This window comes from Chelonia mydas, chromosome 3, assembly GCF_015237465.2.
Source record: "Chelonia mydas isolate rCheMyd1 chromosome 3, rCheMyd1.pri.v2, whole genome shotgun sequence".
NCBI classification, from domain to species: domain Eukaryota; kingdom Metazoa; phylum Chordata; order Testudines; family Cheloniidae; genus Chelonia; species Chelonia mydas.
Genome location: NC_057851.1, coordinates 91,146,093 through 91,166,833, shown reverse-complemented (window position 1 = coordinate 91,166,833; position 20,741 = coordinate 91,146,093). Strand labels below are relative to the sequence as shown.

At 40.8% G+C, this 20,741-nt stretch overlaps 1 protein-coding gene across 1 annotated transcript in view; it reads right to left on the bottom strand.

Moving 5' to 3' along the window:
- Positions 1-20,741, bottom strand: part of CLVS2 (clavesin 2) — a 62,083-nt gene that overhangs the window by 2,020 nt on the left and 39,322 nt on the right. Inside the window, exons 3-4 of the mRNA XM_007066196.3 lie at positions 8,548-8,658; positions 3,988-4,208 (exon numbers count right to left, since the gene is read on the bottom strand). Of these exons, the coding sequence (XP_007066258.1) occupies positions 3,988-4,208; positions 8,548-8,658 (332 nt within the window). The remainder of the gene's footprint in view (positions 1-3,987; positions 4,209-8,547; positions 8,659-20,741) is intronic.

The window sequence follows — 20,741 nt, the reverse complement described above, 5'->3', positions numbered from 1 at the left end:
GTTCATTCCAAAACCAAAATACTTCATTTCAAAAGCCAGTAAAGGTTGTGAAGCGTCAGCCGTCTAGTTCCCTATTATACCATTTACAGAACTCAGGCACCTAACGAGAAGCTAAGAACACTACGAATCCTGCACTTCTTACATGGTAAAAAATAAAACATACTGGGCCAAATGCTGTACCAGTGTAAACGGGCACTGCTCCAAGGAAGTCAACGGAGTTATGCATTTACACCAGGAGAGAATTTGGTCCATCTTTCTCATCAAGTACAGTCAATAAATAATAATAATCATGTGAGCTTTTCAGGGCAGGAATTCTGTCTGTTTTATATAGCTCCTATCACAATGGAGTCCTGATCCTGTTCAAGTCTTTGGCTGTTACTGCAATACATGTAAATAAATAATAATTCTTCCCAATGAAAAAACAGAAATCTTTCTTTTCCAATTGTATAAAGCCCCTGTTTCTACCTTCATCCCTTAAACCTATCAATGGCATGGCATTGAAATATTGCCTGTCCTCGGTCACAACTTCCTGTACTTTTGGGAGAGACCCTTCACATTGTGGGATGGAAGGAGGAAATATTTTGGCGGCAGACACATAACCCTATATGTGTCTGAGTGTATATGCATGCACTCATATACGAGGTAGGAACAAGAAAGAGAAAAGTGGTGTAGCCAAATAGCTCACAAATAACGGGAAAATATAAAAATGTTTGACTACAATATCTTCTGGAGACCCCTTTGTTTATCTTTCTATTCTTACATGAATATTTATTTCTTACCTAATAATAGTAATAATAAAATAATGCACTTGTTCCCAAGTACATGCTGGAACTAGGCACTTGTCCCCAGGTTCAGGAGGAGAACCCTTCAGTAGTGTTAATAAGTTGGTGTGCTCGAGTGCAAGACTAATTTCTCTGTTATATTTCACTCTTCCTCAACAGGCAATTTAAAAAAAACCCTCTGACACAGAAGGCATTGCGATTGTCATTTCTAAGGAACCATACTGAATTTCAGTGAACCTTTTTGCTCATGAAGTTAGTAAACAATCAAGTATGACACAGAGCTGACATGCTTACAATCTGGAAGAGAATACAGAGATGACAGTCACCCTTCACTAGTTTCTTGCTATGCTGTTTAAGGGTTTAATGGTGCCCTGACTCTAGTGGCCTTGCAAGGGTGTACATTCCCTCCATCCCACTCCCTGCAACCAGCTGTATACCCCATATTTCCCACTGTAAGCAAGTGAGCAAGGTGGGAATGGACTGGGTGGGGCCAAGGATCCATCACCAGCATCCCTTTCACGCTGGCCATTGAAATTTGCTGGGCCCTGAGGTGGCAGAGAAAGGCACCACGACTGTCACCAAATAATTATAAATGAGAGAGAGGATGAGGACACTGAGGGCATATATGTACTGACTTCAGTCAAGCCACATATGGGCATGGAGAGAGCGCCCCACCCAAAACCCACAAAAACCCTGAATAAGCCTTCAAAGGGGAAGACACGTTCCAGTAAAATGTAACATCTCCCCTTAATATCCAGATCAATGAAGTTAGCTTTAAAAATCTGTGGCTGCTTTTGCTGTACTCATCTCTCAATGTTTATTGCTTCTTTGAAGCACCTCTCTCTCTTTCCATGCTGTGGTACTTCAGTGACACATCAAGGTAACAACAGCAGCACTTTTCCATTTCTGTAATCATTCTTCCTTAGATGGAAGGTATTTTAAATATTTCAAAAAAATCTTCTAGCCCCCCTGTGAAATAGGGTGGTATTGTTAACCCCCCTTTTAGTGATGGTGAATTGAAGCGCAAAGCTGAGTTGCAAAGGAGCCTTAGTACAAATGAGAATTTGGCACAGGAAGTTTAGTAGAGACTAGAACTCAGGTTTCTTTACCAACAGATCATCCTTCTGCTCAAGTTTGGTTCACCTAATCCCCGAGAACTTGAATGAGCTCCCAGGCATTTCTGAAGGATACATTATGGATTTAAACAAGGTGTATAGGAGCAAGCTGAATGACAGAGTAATGACATTCTTGGCAGGATTTTAGTTTGTGAGGGCAATAGTTACTGAAATAGCAAAAGGAGTTAAACAAGAAAATAGTTGGCTTTGAGATACATATAAAAGCCAGGAAACTCAGATACGGCTGTCACTCCACTCTTCGTTTGCTCTCTTGTTACTAGAGATGTCAGACAACAGTGTGTGCTGCTGCATACCAAGGCAAAACAAATCAGGCATGTGTGCTGTTGGATACCATACCAGTGTGATACTGAGGCAAAACAAGTCAGTCAAGGAGAGGGCATCAGCCTTAATTCTGAATTTAATTACTTACTTCTGTCATTTTCTATCTCAACCTCAACTTTATATTTAATACACCAAAGCCCCAGGGCTTTCTGTCCAGCATCCTGACTGCTCCTCTCTTCTGCAGAAGTTGCACTTAGGGCTTTCTGTATTCAACAGCTGGGAAGGAGAATTCCAGTGTACACTGCAGATGCACTATGCAGAAATCTGAAGGCATGCATTTCAGATGCAACACATTCAGTTAAGTTACATGCACACAGAAATAAAAAGTGTTTGTTGTTGTTGAATACCCTCTCCTGTTCTCATGTGTCTACAACACTTACCCAGATGGAAAGAATACCGTTCATTGAATGTGAAGATTCATTTGAGGCTAAAAGTGAAGGGTTTTTCAAGCCATGAATAAAATGGGAAGAAAATAGATGCATATTCTACATTAGAAAAACAGAATGAGGAAGTCAGTCAATTCATTGCTGTGCTTCTCTAGTCTACACTAGAGATTTGCCCCCGGGGCTCTGCCCTTGGCCCTCTGACTTTCTCCTGTTATACTCACCCCCTTAGGTGAGATCATTTGCTGTCACGGCATCAGATACCATCTTTACAACGATGAGTCCTGCAGATCTACATCTCCACCTCTGCTCTCACCCTCTGTCCAAGATTGCATAACTATCCATGTCTCATAACTCCTCATTAATCATGTGCAAGCTAAACCAAATTTCTCATCTTCACCCACCCAAGCCCTATACCATCCTATTTGTTCCATCTCTTTTAATAACTCCATCATTGTCTCTGTCTCTCAGGTTCATTCTTCTCTACTCCCATAAAACTTATAAAGTGAGGGAGAATTATCGCTTCTCCCAATATACAAATAATAATAAACTAACGTCTCCCCTTTTCTCTATTTCTACAGCTCTCATCCCTCCCATTTCCAATGCACACAATGTTCTGCAGTCAAAATTATCTTCCTTGTCCACAACTCTGAAAACACTTCCCTCTGTTAGAATTCCTCCCCTGGTTTCCTCTCTCGTTCTGCACCAAACTCAAACTCTTTGAATTAGATCTTCAAGTCTGAATCTGAACCAGTTGCTGAAAGCAGATTTTGCCCCCTCATCCTCACTTTCAAGGCTCTACATTGTTCTTTCCTGCCTATATTTCTGCTCTCATTTCTTGCGACTCCTACCCACCTATGCCCTGCACTCTGACAACTCGGCCTTCCTATCATTCCATTTGCAGTCTTGCACTTCTTTTCCATACTATCACTCCTCTAATGTGCCAAGCCATCTTGGTCTCCTTCAGCTTTTTCCTAAAAAACTGACTTGTTCCAGTTGGTCCTGTCCTCGTGCTATATAACTGTAAGATAACAAATTACACTATATACACAAAGAAATCGCAGCATACCAAGAGATTTGGCACTTTCTGTTCTCTCTTTTTCTCCCCACTACTTGGTCCTTATGTAGTCTAACCTATTGTAAGCAACTTGGTGAGGGACCTTCATTTCTTACCTATAAAGTGCCATGTACACCTACTGTAGAAATTACACCGATTATGATTATTATGAAAATCAGTGTAGCAGACTTCTTTCAAATGATTTCCCAGGTTATAAATTGTTTGGGGGAAATTATCTGTGGCATCAAGAACAACTATTATAAGGAATTTGGGAAGTGTTAATACCACCAGAAGCAGATTTAACAAACCTCTTCATGGATTTGGGAGAGAGATCTTTTTCTAGTTCTTTTGCAGGAGTGCTGTAGGAATCCACACTGTATTCACTGTCATCATCATACTCATGGTCTAGCAGAGTTCTTGCCCATGTGCCCATGTCATAGGGTGGCAGCATCCCTCCAAACTCAGAAGGTAGGATCTCAGGATGAATTAGCTGATGCAGACTGTTGAGATTATTACCATGCAGAAATATCTGTACATATGAGGATAAAGCCAAAGAAGTGACACAAATCAACACAGCCCAAAATAATATAATGATTATAACTGGAAATAAATATTTATACTGGGGCCCCATTGGGCTAGGTGATGTACCAACAGAGGCAGACAGAATCCCTGCCTTGAGCTATCATTTTGTGTCTATGAGCCTGCAAATACACAGGTGAATCCCTTTAAGCATATGAACAGTTCCACTTAAAGAGTTTGCAAGATCAAGTGCCTAAGAAGACAAGCATACAAAAAATGAGAAGACACAATCCAATACATATTTTTTCTTTAAGTGTTGTAATTCCATAAGAAATTAATCTTGACTTTTACCAACTAGCCTTCAAACATTCTCTGAGTTCTATCAGAAACAAAAGTGGTTTAGGACAGTGGTTCTCAACCCGTCTTTACCCAGGTACCCCCTAAATTAAAGACTCAAACCTGCAGCTCCCCAACCAGAGGTGATGCATCTGGGGGATGGGGGGGCGTGTGTGTGTCACAATTACAAGTGCTGATGTAGCAGGGCAGAGCAGTGATGTGTCTCCTTGGAGAGCTGCTGCCTCCTTGTGTTGTCAATGACTGTGAGGCAATCCCTTCCAATGACAGGGGAAGAGCTCTCTTCTGCACTGACTCTGCAATTTTTGGTTTTGCACTCCCAAACCAGACAGGCTGGGTGGCTTGCTGAGGTGAGTCAGGGGGTGGAGGTAGTGCTCCCTTCCCGAGCCCTGCGCCTGCGGCTGAAGCCGAGCCCAAGTGCCCCCGTCCGGGGCTGAAGTCCAGTTTATTTTGGCCAACCCTTGAAACCTGCTGGCGGCCACAGACCCCTAGGTTGAGAGCCAGTGCCATAGACCTCCTAACTAGGCCTACCCCCAGAAACCTGCTGGGGACCATGGACCACTGGCGGAGAACCAGTGTAGACCACCTAACCGGGAAGATGTTGATGAAGGTTTTTAAAAAACAAAAACCCCCACACATCCAAACCACAGGACTTGGTGGTGATGGGGGACTTCAACTACCCAGGCATGTGTTAGGAAAATAATACTGCGGAGGCACAAAATTATTCACAAGTTCTCAGAACACACTGGGAACAACTTTTATTGAAGAAGGTGGAAAAAGTGACTGGGGAGAGGGCTGTTCTACCTTTGATTCTGAAAAATAGGGAGGAACTGGTTGAGAATTTGAGGGTGGAAAGCAGCTTGGGCGAAAGTTATCATGAAATGAAGTGTTCATGTTTCTAAGGAATTGTAGGAGGGAAAAAACTCCAAGAATTAGTAGGTAAGGTCCCATGGGAAGCAAGTCAAGGGAAACAGTTATTCAAGAGAGTTTTCTGTTTTTTTTTTAAAGATACACTATTAAAGGCACAGGAACAAACTACCCTAATGCACAGGAAAGATAGGAAGTATGGTAAGAGACCACATTGCCTTAACCAGGAGATGTTAGATGACCTGCAACTCAAAAAGTCATACAAAAACTAGAAAATAGGTCAATTTATGAAGAGTGAATATATAAAAAAAAGCCAACACAAACATGTAGGGAGAAAATTAGAAAGCTCAAGACACAAAATGAGATTAAACTACCTAGAGACAAAAAGAGTAATAAGAAAACATTTTACAAATACATTAGAAGTAAGAGGAAGACCAAGGACAGAGGTAGGCCCGTTACTTAATGAGGAGGGAAAGAAAATAATAGGTAATACATCAATGGCTGAAGTGTTGAGTGCCTTTTTGTTTTAGTTTTCACCAACAAGATTAACAGTTATCTGATGACTAACAGTGAACATCAGTATAAATGGGGTAGGATCTGAGTCTAAACACATTGTTATGAATTACTTAGACAAGTTAGGTGTCTTGAGGTCAGCAGAGCCTGAGTAAATACATCGTAGAATAGCACTGGCTGAAGAGATCTCAGAGCTATTAGCGATTATCTTGAAACTTACACCTTATTATCTTTTAGGTAACAGTCTATATGGATTTGTCAAAAAACAAGTCATGTCAACCAACCCAGTTTTCTTCTCTGACAGAGTAATAAGGCTTGTGGATGGGGGGCGGGGGGGATCAGTAGATCTGATGTCCTCAACTTTAGTAAGGCTTCTGATATTGTCTCACATGAACTTCTCAAACAAACTAGGGAAAGTATAGCCTAGATGAACCTACTATAGGTGGGTGCAAAACTGGTTGGAAAAGTGTTACTAAGAGAGCAGTTATCAATGGCTCACAGTCAAACTGGAAAGGCATGTTGAGTGGGGTCCCACAGAGAGATCCCTGGAGGTCCTGGATCTGGTTCTATTTAATATCTTCATAAGTGACCTGGATAATGGCAGAGAGAGTACACTTATAAAGTCTGTGGATGATACAAAGCTGGGAAGATTTCAAGGGCTTTGGAGGACAGGATTAGAATTCAAAGTGATCTTGACAAACTGGAGAAAGGGTCTGAATTAAACAGGATGAAATTCAAGAAGGACAAGTGCAAAGTACTATACTCAGGAAGGAATAATCAGTTACACAAATACAAGATGGGAATTGACTGCTCAGGAAGGAGTACTGCAGAAAAGGATCAGTGGGGTTATAGTGGATAACAAAATAAAGATAAGTCAAAAATGTAATACTGTTGAAAAAAAGTGACCAACATTCTGGGATGTATTAGCAGGGGTGTTGTAAGCAAGAAACAAGTAATTCTTCCAGTCTATTCAGTACTGATCAGGAATCAGGTGGAGTATTGTTTCCAGTTCTGGATTCAGAACAAATGTGGACAAATTGGAGAAAGTCCAGAGGAAAGCAACAAAAATGATTAAAGGGTCTAGAAAACATGACTTACAAGGAAAGATTGAAAAAAAATTGGTTTGTTCAGTCTGGAAAAGAGAAGACTGGGGCAGGGGGCGCGATATGATAACCATCTTCAAGTGAGTAAAAGGTTGTTATAAAGAGGAGGGTGATAAACTGTTCTACTTAACCACCAAGGACACGACAAGAAGTAATGGACTCAAGTTGCAGCAAGAGACTTAGGTTAGACGTTAGGAAAAACTTCCTAACCGTAAGGGTAGTTAAGTGCTGGAACAGGTTACCTGGGCAGGTTGTGGAATTTCCGTCACTGGAGGTTTTTAACAACAGGTTAGACAAACTCCTGTCAGGGATGATCTAGAATACTACTTAATCTTACTTAAGTCCAGGGAATTGAACTCGATGACCTATCAAGGTCCTTTCCAGTTCTACAGCTCTGACTTTCTAAGAATTTCAGGTCCCAGGTTCATATTTTGAAGGTGTTGTGCAGATTCCGTTTGAGGACAAGGACTGATAGGTCAGATGTGAAATTATCGCTTTCTGAAAGGTGTTTGTCCATGTGTGATAGAAAAACGATAAGACAAAAACATCCTATGTGAGTTCATTTCAGAGCATAGTGATTGTCTGATTTCACTCACATAATTGTTGTTGGGACATTTGATGCACTGGATGAGGTACACCACATGTGATAGGCACGTGTAGGACCCATGGATCTTGAAAGGTGTGTTGTGGGGGGTATTGGTCATCATAGCAGTGGAAATACGTCTGTAGGTTTTGCATCTGTTATGGCAGGGTCTGATTCCGCTTCAAGAAGGACAAGTGCAAAGTACTACACTCAGTTGGCATTCTGTTATCCGTAGGGAGCTTGCTTCTGATGAGCCCAGTTGGTTGGGGGGTTGTTTGAAGTCCAGAAGAGGAGGGTTGGAAAAGATTTTTCAGGATATGGTCGTAATTGTGTAATGATACCCCAAGAGAGCCTACTTCCACACAGGAAAAAAGAACCCCACTGACTGCACACCCCTATTTGTCCCTCAACCCTCTTCTGGCCTTCACACACCCCGCCCCCACTCCGTAGCTCAACATCAGAAGCAAGCTCCCCACAGACCAGGACAGCTATATGGGTGAAACCAGACAATCTAACTCTGATTTAATTACAAATGATGTACATGAGGCAAATTAAAACGACATCTCAGAAGTTACTGTGGTATGCACATACACAAATCCCTTTCCATAGGCATTTATACTGAACATTTTATACAGTATGTGCATTTGGCGGCAGTCGTATCTTTGGAGTAACTCCACTGATGTCAATGCAGTTGCATCAGGGAAGAATATGGCACTACGTATTTAAAAAAAAAAACCCTGAAGTCGTTTTTTAAATCTTTTTTTTTTTGGAGGCAGGAGAGAAGCCCTTCATAACAGAAATCTTTAAAAGCTATATTGAAATACATTACACAAATACCAATTAGAGATTTTGAGCATGTCTATTTACAATACACTAGGATACATCTGCAGACTATAATTGTTTAACAATATAAAAAACAAACAGAATACCCTTTTCCGCGTCTTCTCTTTTAAAAAGGGCCGTATAACTGTGTAGAGGGCATGGATATACCATGGTTGATTGACAAAATGAATTCCTCCAAACCGAGCTGGAAAACTGTCCTATAGAACGTAAAACAAACATACATCATGAGTAAAGTAGATTCTTAAGAGAAGACATATGGTGTGTGTCAACTCAATTTTTTTTTGCTGAAATGCATTCATTTGCTTACTTAACCTTAAAGAACTCTTTTCCAAAATGGTGTCCACTCAATGATGGTCCAACATTCCATTCCAGAGTAGCAATACTTTTAGGCACACAATTTCCTGACAGAATGATTACAAAGGGCTTCATAGCACTGGGATGACCTCTTGATGTCCCCTCCAGCCCTGCATTCCTATGATTCTATGAACAGCATTCTAATAAAGAGGGCATTTTTGTCCCCTAGGTATATTTTACACTTTATGATCTGCCCAGAATCCACCAATACAACATGCTTTCCCCTGCCTTTCTCCATTCAATTTCATTTATCTTTAATCTTAATAGTAGTGCAACACATTCCCATCTCTGTCAGTATTGCTGAAATACAGTAGAAATGTTCCTATTTCCTTGTTCCAGTCTTAAAAATCAAATGTAAACCTAAGCTGCAAGTCAAAATGTATACAATATTGTTTATATTTTGCAAGATTAAAATGCATTAAACATGATCATACAATATTTATGAGCCTTGTTCTCATCACATATTTAGAAGCTGTGAGCTGAAGTATATGGAGCAAGCTTCTGTACTGAGCCAACCATTTCTTTCTAAATTGGTTTTGGCTGTTTCGCCAGACACCTTTACTAAAGAAACACAAGAGGGTGGAGAATTCATTTGTATGGCTATTTGCATGCAGTATTTTGGTTCTCAGGGCCAAAAACTGCAATACTATTATATGATCAAGTATGCATATTATTTTTGAAAGTTGATATAGCAGGCAGCAGAAACCCTTCCTTTTACTGCCAGAAAGAAAATTTGAAGAGGCAAGTGATTTCACTATCCCTGTTCTGGAATATTGCCACCAAATTCATTATGTCCATATGTGTGCATATGCCCAGCTACTGGGATAGTCTACTTCCCTCTGATGTCTAAGCTAGGCCTCTTGCATTAGGCATAGGTGCAAAAGGTTGTGGTAATAAGCGATGGTCACATAAACACCATCCTATACCGGAAACCTACTGACCGCTATACTTACCTACATGCCTCCAGCTTTCACCCAGACCACACCACACGATCCATTGCCTACAGCCAAGCTCTACGATACAACCACCTTTGCTCCAACCCCTCAGACAGAGACAAACACCTACAAGATCTCTATCAAGCATTCTTACAACTACAGTACCCACCTGCTGAAGTGAAGAAACAGATTGACAGAGCCAGAAGAGTACCCAGAAGTCACCTACTAGGACAGCCCCAACAAAGAAAATAACAGAATGCCACTAGCGGTCACCTTTAGCCCCCAACTAAAACCTCTCCAGTGCATCATCAAAGATTTACAACCTATCCTGAAAAATGATCCCTCACTCTCATAGATCTTGGGAGACAGACCAGTCCTCGCTTACAGACAGCCCCCCAAACCTGAAGCAAATACTCTCCAGCAACCACACACCACACAACAAAAACACTAACCCAGGAACCTATCCTTGCAACAAAGCCCGATGGCAACTCTGTCCATATATTTATTCAAGTGACACCGTCATAGGACTAATCACATTAGCCACGCCATCAGGGGCTCATTCACCTGCACATCCACCAATGTGATATATGCCATCATGTGCCAGCAATGCCCCTCTGCCACGTACATTGGCCAAACCGGACAGTCTCTATGCAAAAGAATAAACGGATACACATCTGACATCAGGAATCATAACATTCAAAAACCGTTAGGAGAACACTTCAGCCTCTCTGGCCACTCAGTAAAAGATTTAAGGGTGGCAATTTTGCAACAGAAAAGCTTCAAAAACAGATTCCAACGAGAAACTGCTGAGCTTGAATTAATATGCAAACTAGATACCATTAACTTGGGTTTGAATAGAGACTGGGAGTGGCTGGGTCATTGCACATATTGAATCTATTTCCCTAAGTTAAGTATCCTCACACCTTCTTGTCAACTGTCTAAATGGGTCATCTTGATTATCACTACAAAATTTTTTTCTCCTGCTGATAATAGCTCATCTTAACTAATTCGCCTCTCACAGTTTGTATGGCAACTTCCAACTTATCTGTATGTGTGTATATATATATATATATATCTTCTTATTATATGTTCCATTCAGTGCATCCGTTGAAGTGGTTAGTAGCCCATGAAAGCTTATGCTCTAATAAATTTGTTAGTCTCTAAGGTGCCACAAGTACTCCTGTTCTTTTTGCGGATACAGACTAACACCGCTGCTACTCTGAAACCAATAATTTAAAGTGCCTCCCAGTTTCACCTATATATATATATATATATATATATATATATATATATATATATATATGTGTGTGTGTGTGTGTGTGTGTGTGTGTGTGTGTGTATAAAACATTGCAGGAGGAGTACTGGTTTCTTTACACTAGATAATATTTAGGTACATCGATGAGCTATATAATGGCTTTCACTTGAATCCTTACTATATTTCATTACTTCATCATTTGTTTGTCTTGTGCAGAATGCCCATGTTAGCCAGTTCTCAGATCCCCAGAGGGAAAAACCAGTTGAGCTCTGAGAAGCTTCTTTAAGCTTCCTAAAAGTCCTTCCTAAGAGGACTTTTGATCCTGTGAGAGAATAAAATATAGCATGAGAGGTGGTTTGTTCCTCCCAGAAGCTCCACTCAAGATGGACCCACACTATAAAGAGTGAGTGCCTACTCCAGTCTCATCTTTATAAAAGCAAAAAAGGTACCATCTTACCACAACCAGTAACGTCAAAGGAAGGACACGTGCATGCACGAACACACAAAATTCCCTAGTCAGTCTTGCAGATCTCAGCCCAAGCAATTATTAAGTTCCTTTACTCTTTAATTCTTTTATTTGATCAAAATCACTAGGCTCCATATCACAATATCTGGCTCAATCTCCAGGGATGAAAACAGCTAAAACAGAACCACAGAATTGGAAGGGAGCTCCTGGGTCATTGTGTCCATAGCAGGCAACTCCAGCATATAATCCCGTACATACATTTATCAAACTCCATCTTAAAACAAGTTAGGTTGTTTGCCTCCACTAATCCTATGGGGAAGCTGTTTCAGAACCTCACTCCTCTGACTGTTAGAAATCTTCTAGTTTCCAGCCTGGATTTGTTGATGGCTAGTGTATATCCATCCATTTGTTCTTGTGCCAACGTTGTCCTTTATCTTAAATAGCTTTTTTACCTCCCTGGGATTTACATCTCAATGTATTTATGGAGAACAATCATATCCCATGTCAACCTAGTTTTTCGCTAGGCTAAGCAAGCCAAGTTTTTAGTTTCTTCTCATAAGATAGGTCCTCCGTACCCCTAATCATCCTAGTAGCTCTTCTCTGCATCTATTCCAGTTTGAATCATCTTTCTTGAACATGGGTGACCAGAACGGTGCACAGTATTCCAGATTAAGTCTTGTCATTGCCTTGTACAATGCATTAATACTTCCCTATCTCCACTGTAAGTACTTTGCCTAATACAGTCCTAGGACTCCTAATAGAGCCAAATAGTGTTTCAGGCCCTCAGAAGAGTCCCACACTACCAGGTACACACACCTGTCCCCAGTCTCTCTCAATTCACTGGGTTTTGGAACCCATGTACGTTGCCTGATCCAGTCTTTTTTTCACAGCCACATCATGTTAGTGGCTCATTCATCCTGTGATCCACCCTATATCCAGGTCTCTCTCCTCCTCTGTCATTTCCAACTGATGAACCCCAGCTGATAGCAGAAGTACTTTTTAGTCCCTACACGCATGGCCCTGGCACTCTGTACTGGGCACTTACTACTCCATTCATCCAAGTCTTCCTGTAAAAGATTCTGATACTCCTCTGTACTGATACCTCCCAAGTTGGTCATCAGCAGATTTCATTAGCACACTCCTACTTTTTGTCCCAAGGTCATTAATGAAAATATTAAATAAGATTGGTCCCAGGAAAGATCTTTTAGGAACTCCACTAGTGAACTCACTCCTGGGTGAAAGTTCTCCTTTCAGCACCACCCACTGACATCTCCCCTTCAGTCACTTCCTTACCCACCTTTCAATTCTTATACTAACTAATAATTTCCCATATGGTACCATGTCAAATCCTTCACTGAAGTCCAGATAGATTTAATCTACTAAATTTCCCTTTTTTTCTTTTCTTTTTCTTTTTTTCTCTCTCTCTCTCTCTCTCTCTCTTTTTTTTTTTTTTTTTTAAGACAAGTCAGTTATCAAAATAGGTTAGTCTAGGAAGATCTACCTTTGATAAATACATGTTGCATTTTATCCCCTTTTCTGTTTACCTCCATGTCTTCAAATTATTCCTTCAAATTTGTTCTAAAGTCTTGCATGCTACCCAATCCTTTCTTCTCCTGTTATTTATACCTTTGACACCAGTCTTTCCACAACTCAGAAGTCAAATGTACACACATGATGATCACAGCTCCTCAGGAAAGTCTGCAAGAACTGTCATAAATATACAGAAAGGCTGTGCCACAAAGAGATCATTACACATTTTGCCAAACACCTAGGTCCTGCCAACACTGAGAAGATTTACAGCAGAATGAGTGAGAACTTGGATCCCTAATTCACCTTGTCACTAAAATAAATCCCCATATACCATGCTGAAAAGATACATTGTGATGTTTAAAAGATAGTAAATTATCCACATATCAGAGAAACTAGAACAAATATTTTGGAAGGAAAAATTGTTTGGTGACATTGCCCCAGTAGTTGCAGGGGGTTCTACATATCCACAGGAAACTGAACTCAGTTAATCCAGTTTGCCATTCCAGCATAGAAGCAAAGGGCAGCATGCTGGATCCCACTGTGCAAGAGCTACTGAACAGGTCTTCAGACAAAGCAGGCATGTGTGATGTGGGGGATGGAGTTACAAAGGGTGGAATGGAACAAGGAAAAGGTAGGAAATACTACCTATGGTCCCTATACTGTTTCCATTATCTTCCAGAACATTTCAGAAGATCAAGCACTTATCCTTATGCAGGAGATATGGAAGACATTGAACTAAGCTAGCTACACAGGACTTCAGTGCATGAATAATTATTTCTGTTGTCCCCCCCCCATTTACAGTTACACTCCCAAAACAAACTCAGAAACACTCAGACTAGTGAATAAGCATGGTGGGTGGGTGTGTCAGTCATCATTAAGTTTATTAAATATTTCTGGTTTATTGCTTAGAAAATGCCCCAAGTAGTTGGCAGAGGAGTTCCTAAATGAAAAGGTATCTATGCACATGCTCTGGTTCAGTATGAAAGGTATATGTAATATGTATATGTAATCCAACATTAGCCTGATCCTTCGGGTAACTGTCAAGTCACCGTATTCCCTGCAGATAAAAGGAGTATCTGGAGAAGGTGCCACTTAGGGCAATGCAGTTACCACCTCCTCCTCCTTTTGAATCTGGTTATGCTGAAGGCCCTGGATATGTGTGGAGTAACACTGACATAATCGATGTCATTGGATACGAGATGGTAGCTGCTGTCTCACTGTGCAAGTAAGCATACCCCAGAGCTACTGAAGATTTCTTCAAAGGGTTTCAATGATTTTTAAGGTTTTGGGGGGGGCGAGGGGGGTTTTAAGTGACTTATGATTTGGGGTACCTCAAGTTCTGGGTGCCCAACTTGAGATGCCTGATTTTCAGAAAGCAGGTGGTCAGTACTTTCTAAAAATCAGGCACCTGTAATGTGTCTCCAATTGGGCACCCAAAACTTGAGGCACCCATAAAGACTTAGGTGTTGTTCCACTCAGCCTTGCAATGCCCTACTGACTTAGGGTTCCAAACCTCATTTTCCAAAGTGACTTAGACTCCGATTTTTAAGTCTCAAGTGCCTGGACCAAAGTTACACAGCAAGTTAGCAGCAATGCTGGGACTAGAACTCATGGATTCAGGTCCTATGCTCACTCCAGTAGAACATACTGCCTTGTAAGAGCAGAAAGAGGCAGCATAAGTAGCAGCAGATGCTGGAGGAACACTAAGAACAGGTGTATTAAGGAGTGTAGCTCTGGAGCTAGAAATGTATCTGACATTCTGGCACTACTCACATATAACTAACTTTTACACCAGGGATGCATCAGACAGATGGCCATCCTACAAATCAGCAGGTGAGAAATTCTTCCAAATCAACGATTCCTGTGTTTTTATATAGGTTAAGTCACAGACACGGTGACAGTTGCAAGAGCCCCTAGAGACATATTGCATGGCAGCAGAGCTGCCTGTAACCCAGGAATCACATTCTTCATGGACTCTATGAAAAAGAAATCCCATGCCAAAAACTGACAAGAGATATGTATCTAGGAAGGAACCACAAAGCAAGCTATGCACTTGACTGGAGAAGTGATTAGCCAGCTGATGGAGCATAACTGAATGGTTAAGAAGAGTGTACTTAATCTCTTCCTTTATTCGCAACACCGGCAACTAATTACATTTGTTTGTGTGGATTTTTTCATATTAACCACTGAGAAACATCACTGATTGTGTGGAATAGTGCAAGATAAGTACACATCTGATAAATAATCAATTCTAAATACAGTCATTCCATGTATGATGAGTAGTACTGCTAATTAGTATTGTTCACAGCCCTAATGAGCCAAGGCTTACAAATGCTGGTTAATAGTGTGCGGTCAGATAAAAGATAGAGCCCTACATGTTTTCATGTAAGGTTGCCTGATGATGACTGTTAGTGGTTTGAACATTGGCCTGCTAAACCCAGGGTTGTGAGTTCAATCCTTGAGGGGGCCATTTAGGAATGTGGGGCAAAAATTGGGGATTGGTCCTGCTTTGAGCAGGGGGTTGGACTAGATGACCTCCTGAGGTCCCTTCCAACCCTGAGATTCTATGATAACTGGCCTCTTCTCTAAGGTCACCAAGACAGTTAAGGGGAATGGTCCTGAACAAACTGCCTTATTACAGCATTTTCAGATCCAAGTCCAAGGAACCCTAATTTACTCACAGCATAGTGGTTCCCCCTGCCCCCCCCCACCCCCTGCTGCTTCTCATAATTTGTATGGTCTGTCTTTACATGCTTCTTTTCCAGCAACCTGCTGCTTTCAACTTCTAGGCCATGGCACATGCCAGAGAAGCCAGGTTTCTGCTCTCTAGTTGCATTGGCACAGTGTTCTAGTCCAGTACTCTCTTCTGTTCAGATTTTGCTGTTATCTCTATACGCATAGGCTCAAAGAGAAGAAATAAAGACTGCTACCCATAACTCACACTGCCTGGGTCCACGGACAAATAACTGGGATCATTCTACTTCAACTGCGTGTGGACGTAATCATCCTCTTTGGATGTGCTCAATTGACTTTATGCCGCCAGTGTTCAGGTATTACTGATATTTGTTTATTTAATTCTTATTCAGTTTGAAATGTCTCCACACCATCAAGGTGTGCACACAGCAAGTCTGTTACCCCATGCTCCCACAACTGTTACTCTAATTCTCTTTCTACCCTTCCTCCCCACCCCCAGTTACTTGTTACCACTTTGCATCTTGTCTTTTGGCACGTCTACACTATTACAGCTGCAGCTGTGCCACTGTAATGCCATAATATAGATGCTTCCTACATTGATGGGAGGGGTTTTGCCATCAGTGTAGGTAATCCACCTCTCCAAGAAGAGGTAGTTAAGCTGATGAAAGAACTCTTCTGTTGACCTAGCTGCATCTACACCGGGATTATGTCAACCTAACTATGCACTCACAGCTCCAAGAGATGTAGCTAGGTTGATTTAATTTTTAAGTGTAGACCAGGCCTTAAATTTGATGGTAAGTTCCTGGAAGCAGGGACTGTCACCTACTGTGTGTTTGTACAAGGCCTATCACCAGGGCCCACTTATTTTGACTGGGCTTGCAGGCACTACTATAATGCAGGTACTAATGAGTTATATTCAAAAGCACAGTAAGGTACCCACCTTTCATTGAAAATCAGTTAGAGTTAAGGAAATTAGAACTCTAGGAATTTTTGAAAATCCCACCCTTTGCATCAGCACCTTTATCTATAGGAAAGCTCAGCTTTCTTTCATATTAGAAAAAGGGTCTTTCCAAAGCCTGCATTCTGAATTCCTTGGGCGCCAGCCATCTCGGAGAAGTACAGTGCAGTACCTGGTGGATTAGACCCCAGTTCAGCCTTGAAGTCAATGGGTCTATTCATGTGTTTTCCAGCTAAGCTTGTGTTAAAGTGCTATGATGAATCAGAGCCCTAGCATCTGAAGGAGACCAGCTGGACCAGCCCTGTGGAACGTAGAGCCAAAACTGGGGGCAACTGAATTCTAATAAAACACAAGCCCAAAATTACCATATTACATTATTAAAAGCTTAACTATCAGTGCTTTGTTTGATAGTTCTTCCTGCAGACAAAAATTCAGATCTCCTACAGCTATTCAGAAGAGTCCATCCTTTTTTGGGGTGGGGTGGGGGGCAGGGGATGAAGGAGGGATGTCAATACAGTTTTAAGCAGTGTCTAACAGCACACTACAATATACTTCTTATGCAATATCTGTATATATGCTGTATCTTTGTACTGGAAACCTGATCAAGACACTAGAACGTTTCTGCCCGATATAAGGCACAGAGTTCCCAAGCTTCATTTTTAGGACATTAAACAGGAAACTGAAGGAAAAACAGGGGAACAATTGAAAAATTTGGACTGGTCCAAAATGTTAACACCTGCCAAGGATTTTTTTTCCCCGGAGCAGAAAATCTGAACTAATCTGGGAACTGAGAGCCACCGCTGCCCACATTAGGGATGGATAAACCTTAGACCTGCTCCCAAACATAAACCTTCATTGAAGATATCCAAAAAACAAGGCATTCCAAATAGATTGCAGTGAAATGTGTGCTGTATATTGTAGGATATTTGTAGTGTCCCCAAATATTTGCACTAAGGTCCTGATCCTTTATACACTTACATATCTAAAGCTATCCAGGGCTGAAGCAAATTACTGTAGAAGAAAAAGCCTTCATCTGGAAGATTTAGACAGTAGTGAGATTTTATTTGGTACCCTGAGCACCTTTCCAATCCAGACAGGTGGGTCAAAAACTGCAGAATTAAAAAAAAATAAAAAAACAAAACTGATATCAAATAGGAAATCTGCCAATGTGATATATGCCATCATGTGCCAGCAATGCCCCTCTGCCATATACATTGGCCAAACTGGACAGTCTCTACGTAAAAGAATAAATGGACACAAATCAGACATCAAGAATTATAACATTCAAAAACCAGTCGGAGAACACTTCAATCTCTCTGGTCACTCCATTACAGGCCTAACAGTGGCAATTCTTCAACAAAAAAACTTCAAAAACAGACTTCAATGAGAGACTGCTGAATTTGAATTAATTTGCAAACTGGATATAATTAACTTAGGCTTGAATAAAGACTGGGAGTGGATGGATCATTACACAAAGTAAAACTATTTCCCCATGTTTATCTCCCCCCCCCCCCCCCCCCTGCTGTTCCTCAAACGTTCTTGTCAACTGCTGGAAATGGCCCACCTTGATTATCACTACAAAAGATTTTTTTTTTCCCCACTCTCCTGCTGGTAATAGCTCACCTTACCTGATCACTCTCCTTACAGTGTGTATGGTAACACCCATTGTTTCATGTTCTCTGTGTATATAAATCTCCCCACTGTATTTTTCACTGAATGCATCCGATGAAGTGAGCTGTAGCTCATGCTCAAATAAATTTGTTAGTCTCTAAGATGCCACAAGTCCTCCTTTTCTTTTTTTAAAAAAGTGAGTTTCTCACTTCGACTGTCTCAGCATTTCACACTCTCGAAAAGTTACTTGCAGCGTAGAACCCCACCACAACTTTTCACACTTCTGCTACTTGGAAAACAGTAAGAAAATGGGGAAAAGCAGGTTGCTCCACACACAAATTTCTTTTAATTTTCCTGTGGGAAAACAATTATTTATCAATAGGATATTTTCCAATGGGGGACTTCTCCTAGGAAAATTCTCATGGGGAAAAAAATTCCATTTTCCACCTAGCTCTAGTTGTGAATATCTTGTTAAATTATATGGCAGGCAGATTTTATTGAAAATTGCACTGTGCATAAATATAGCAACAATGTTTTCCTAGCATTTTGAATAATCACTGTGAAATTACTGCTCATGAAAGGTGCCATATTGGTACTGCTAAAGACAAAAGTCTCTCTCAACAAAATACGTATCAAATAGACAGATGAAAAGCAATTCAGTCTTCTCTCATTACACCACCTCTGTGCCTCAACTCTGATCCAAAGGGACCACCTCTATGAAAGATGGAATATTTTTATCACCATGAACATGCAGTCTTTGATCTCTCTGCTTGAGGCTACTCAAAAGGGGCCAATTGTTGTGATGGTTTTAATGATTTGGACATTTTCCCAATCTATTGAGACCAAGGACATTTTACAGAGTCCACAGATAGCCTCTACCTTGTGCTGTGATTGTTCCAGAATTTAGCTGTATAAAATTTGAATTGGTTACCTAGAGGTGAAAGTCTCTATACCCCATTATAATATACCAATCTCATGAGCCATCTAATGTCCACTTTCTAGCAAGGAAGGAAACAAAGAGCTTCTGATAACGGCAAAATGAAAAGATAATGAAATGGGGATAGGAGAAACTTGAGAAAGATATAGTAATAGTGGGGAATGGAGAAGAGAATGGAAATGACCAGATAGCAGTTAATTTGGGGAGGAATACATAAGATGTGTCCCTACTTGCATGCAGGGCAATATAAAATATTCAAGTCAATATAACATGCCCCTTCCAACCAGGCTTTTCCAAAAATTGCACACAGGGAGATAGGAAAGAAGAAAATGGAAAAGCAGTATTTCATGAAGAGTCCATTTATTTCAGAATGAATTTTAAACATTTAATGGATTTTGTAGAGCTCTAACTAGATTCCCACCACATAAAATTTGTTTACAAACACCATGTAAGTAAATCACAGGAAAAATATGGGATTTCATTTATTATTTCTGCATATCATCTCAGCAATTTTCCATAAGATTTGGATCCAAATATTTCCCTATAATTTTATAAGTTTTGTTATATAATGTCTGGTTGAAACTCACAAGCAGCTGCTTTTGGTCTGTATTCAATATGCAGGATGGTATATATGTGGACATAGCACAGTATAGATATACATATTTTTGGTGGAGAGAATATGCATACATAATATTTATGTAGATGGTTTATTCCAAATCCTGGGATTCTCTACTTACATTAGTTTTACACCAGTAGTGCTGATTTGCACCATACGTAACAGAAGACTCATGTGCACTCATGTACCAAGCTCGATGAATGGCACAAGTATTAAAAAAGACTGACAGAAGAGAAGACCTCCCTGCAGCAACTATGATAGAAAACATGAAATCCTGAATGAGTTTTATCATCTTTTAACTGATCATTCAAGAACCATCCCTTCGTAACTAAGTAGACAGAATTATTCTCATCGGCTGCACTCTCTATCAGTGAAGCCATATGACAAGCTGAAACAAAATCAGAGCCACTCTGCCTTGATGTGAGTAGACATGGCCTGTTTCAATCTGTCCACTGATGGAGGAGGAAGGTGGCAAGACAATCTGGAGACCATGTCACAGAGTTACTCTCATACCTCTGGAGGAGGAAAAACAACACACCAAGCAAGGAAGAGGTTTAGTCAGGCAACAGCAGCAGCCAGGTCACAATAGGAGACCAAAAAAAAAAAAATTATGTCCAATGTGCTAATTTTAAGCTTTATAAATTCATGAATTGTATTACCAGATCTTATTTTAAGAAATAGATAGCAAGTGTCATTATACCTCCATTTACCAAACTGAAACATCCAAGATAATGGACCATGTAGAAATAGGGTTGCCAGCTTTCCAATTTCTGAAAACTGGACACTCCCTGCCCCTGAGGTCCTGCCAACCTGCTCCACCCACTCCCTCAAGGTTCCACCCCACCCTGGGAACCATCGCACTCTCCCCATCCCACCAGTTACCTGTGGGGGGGTTGGGGGAGGCTCTCTTCATAAGCCACTCAC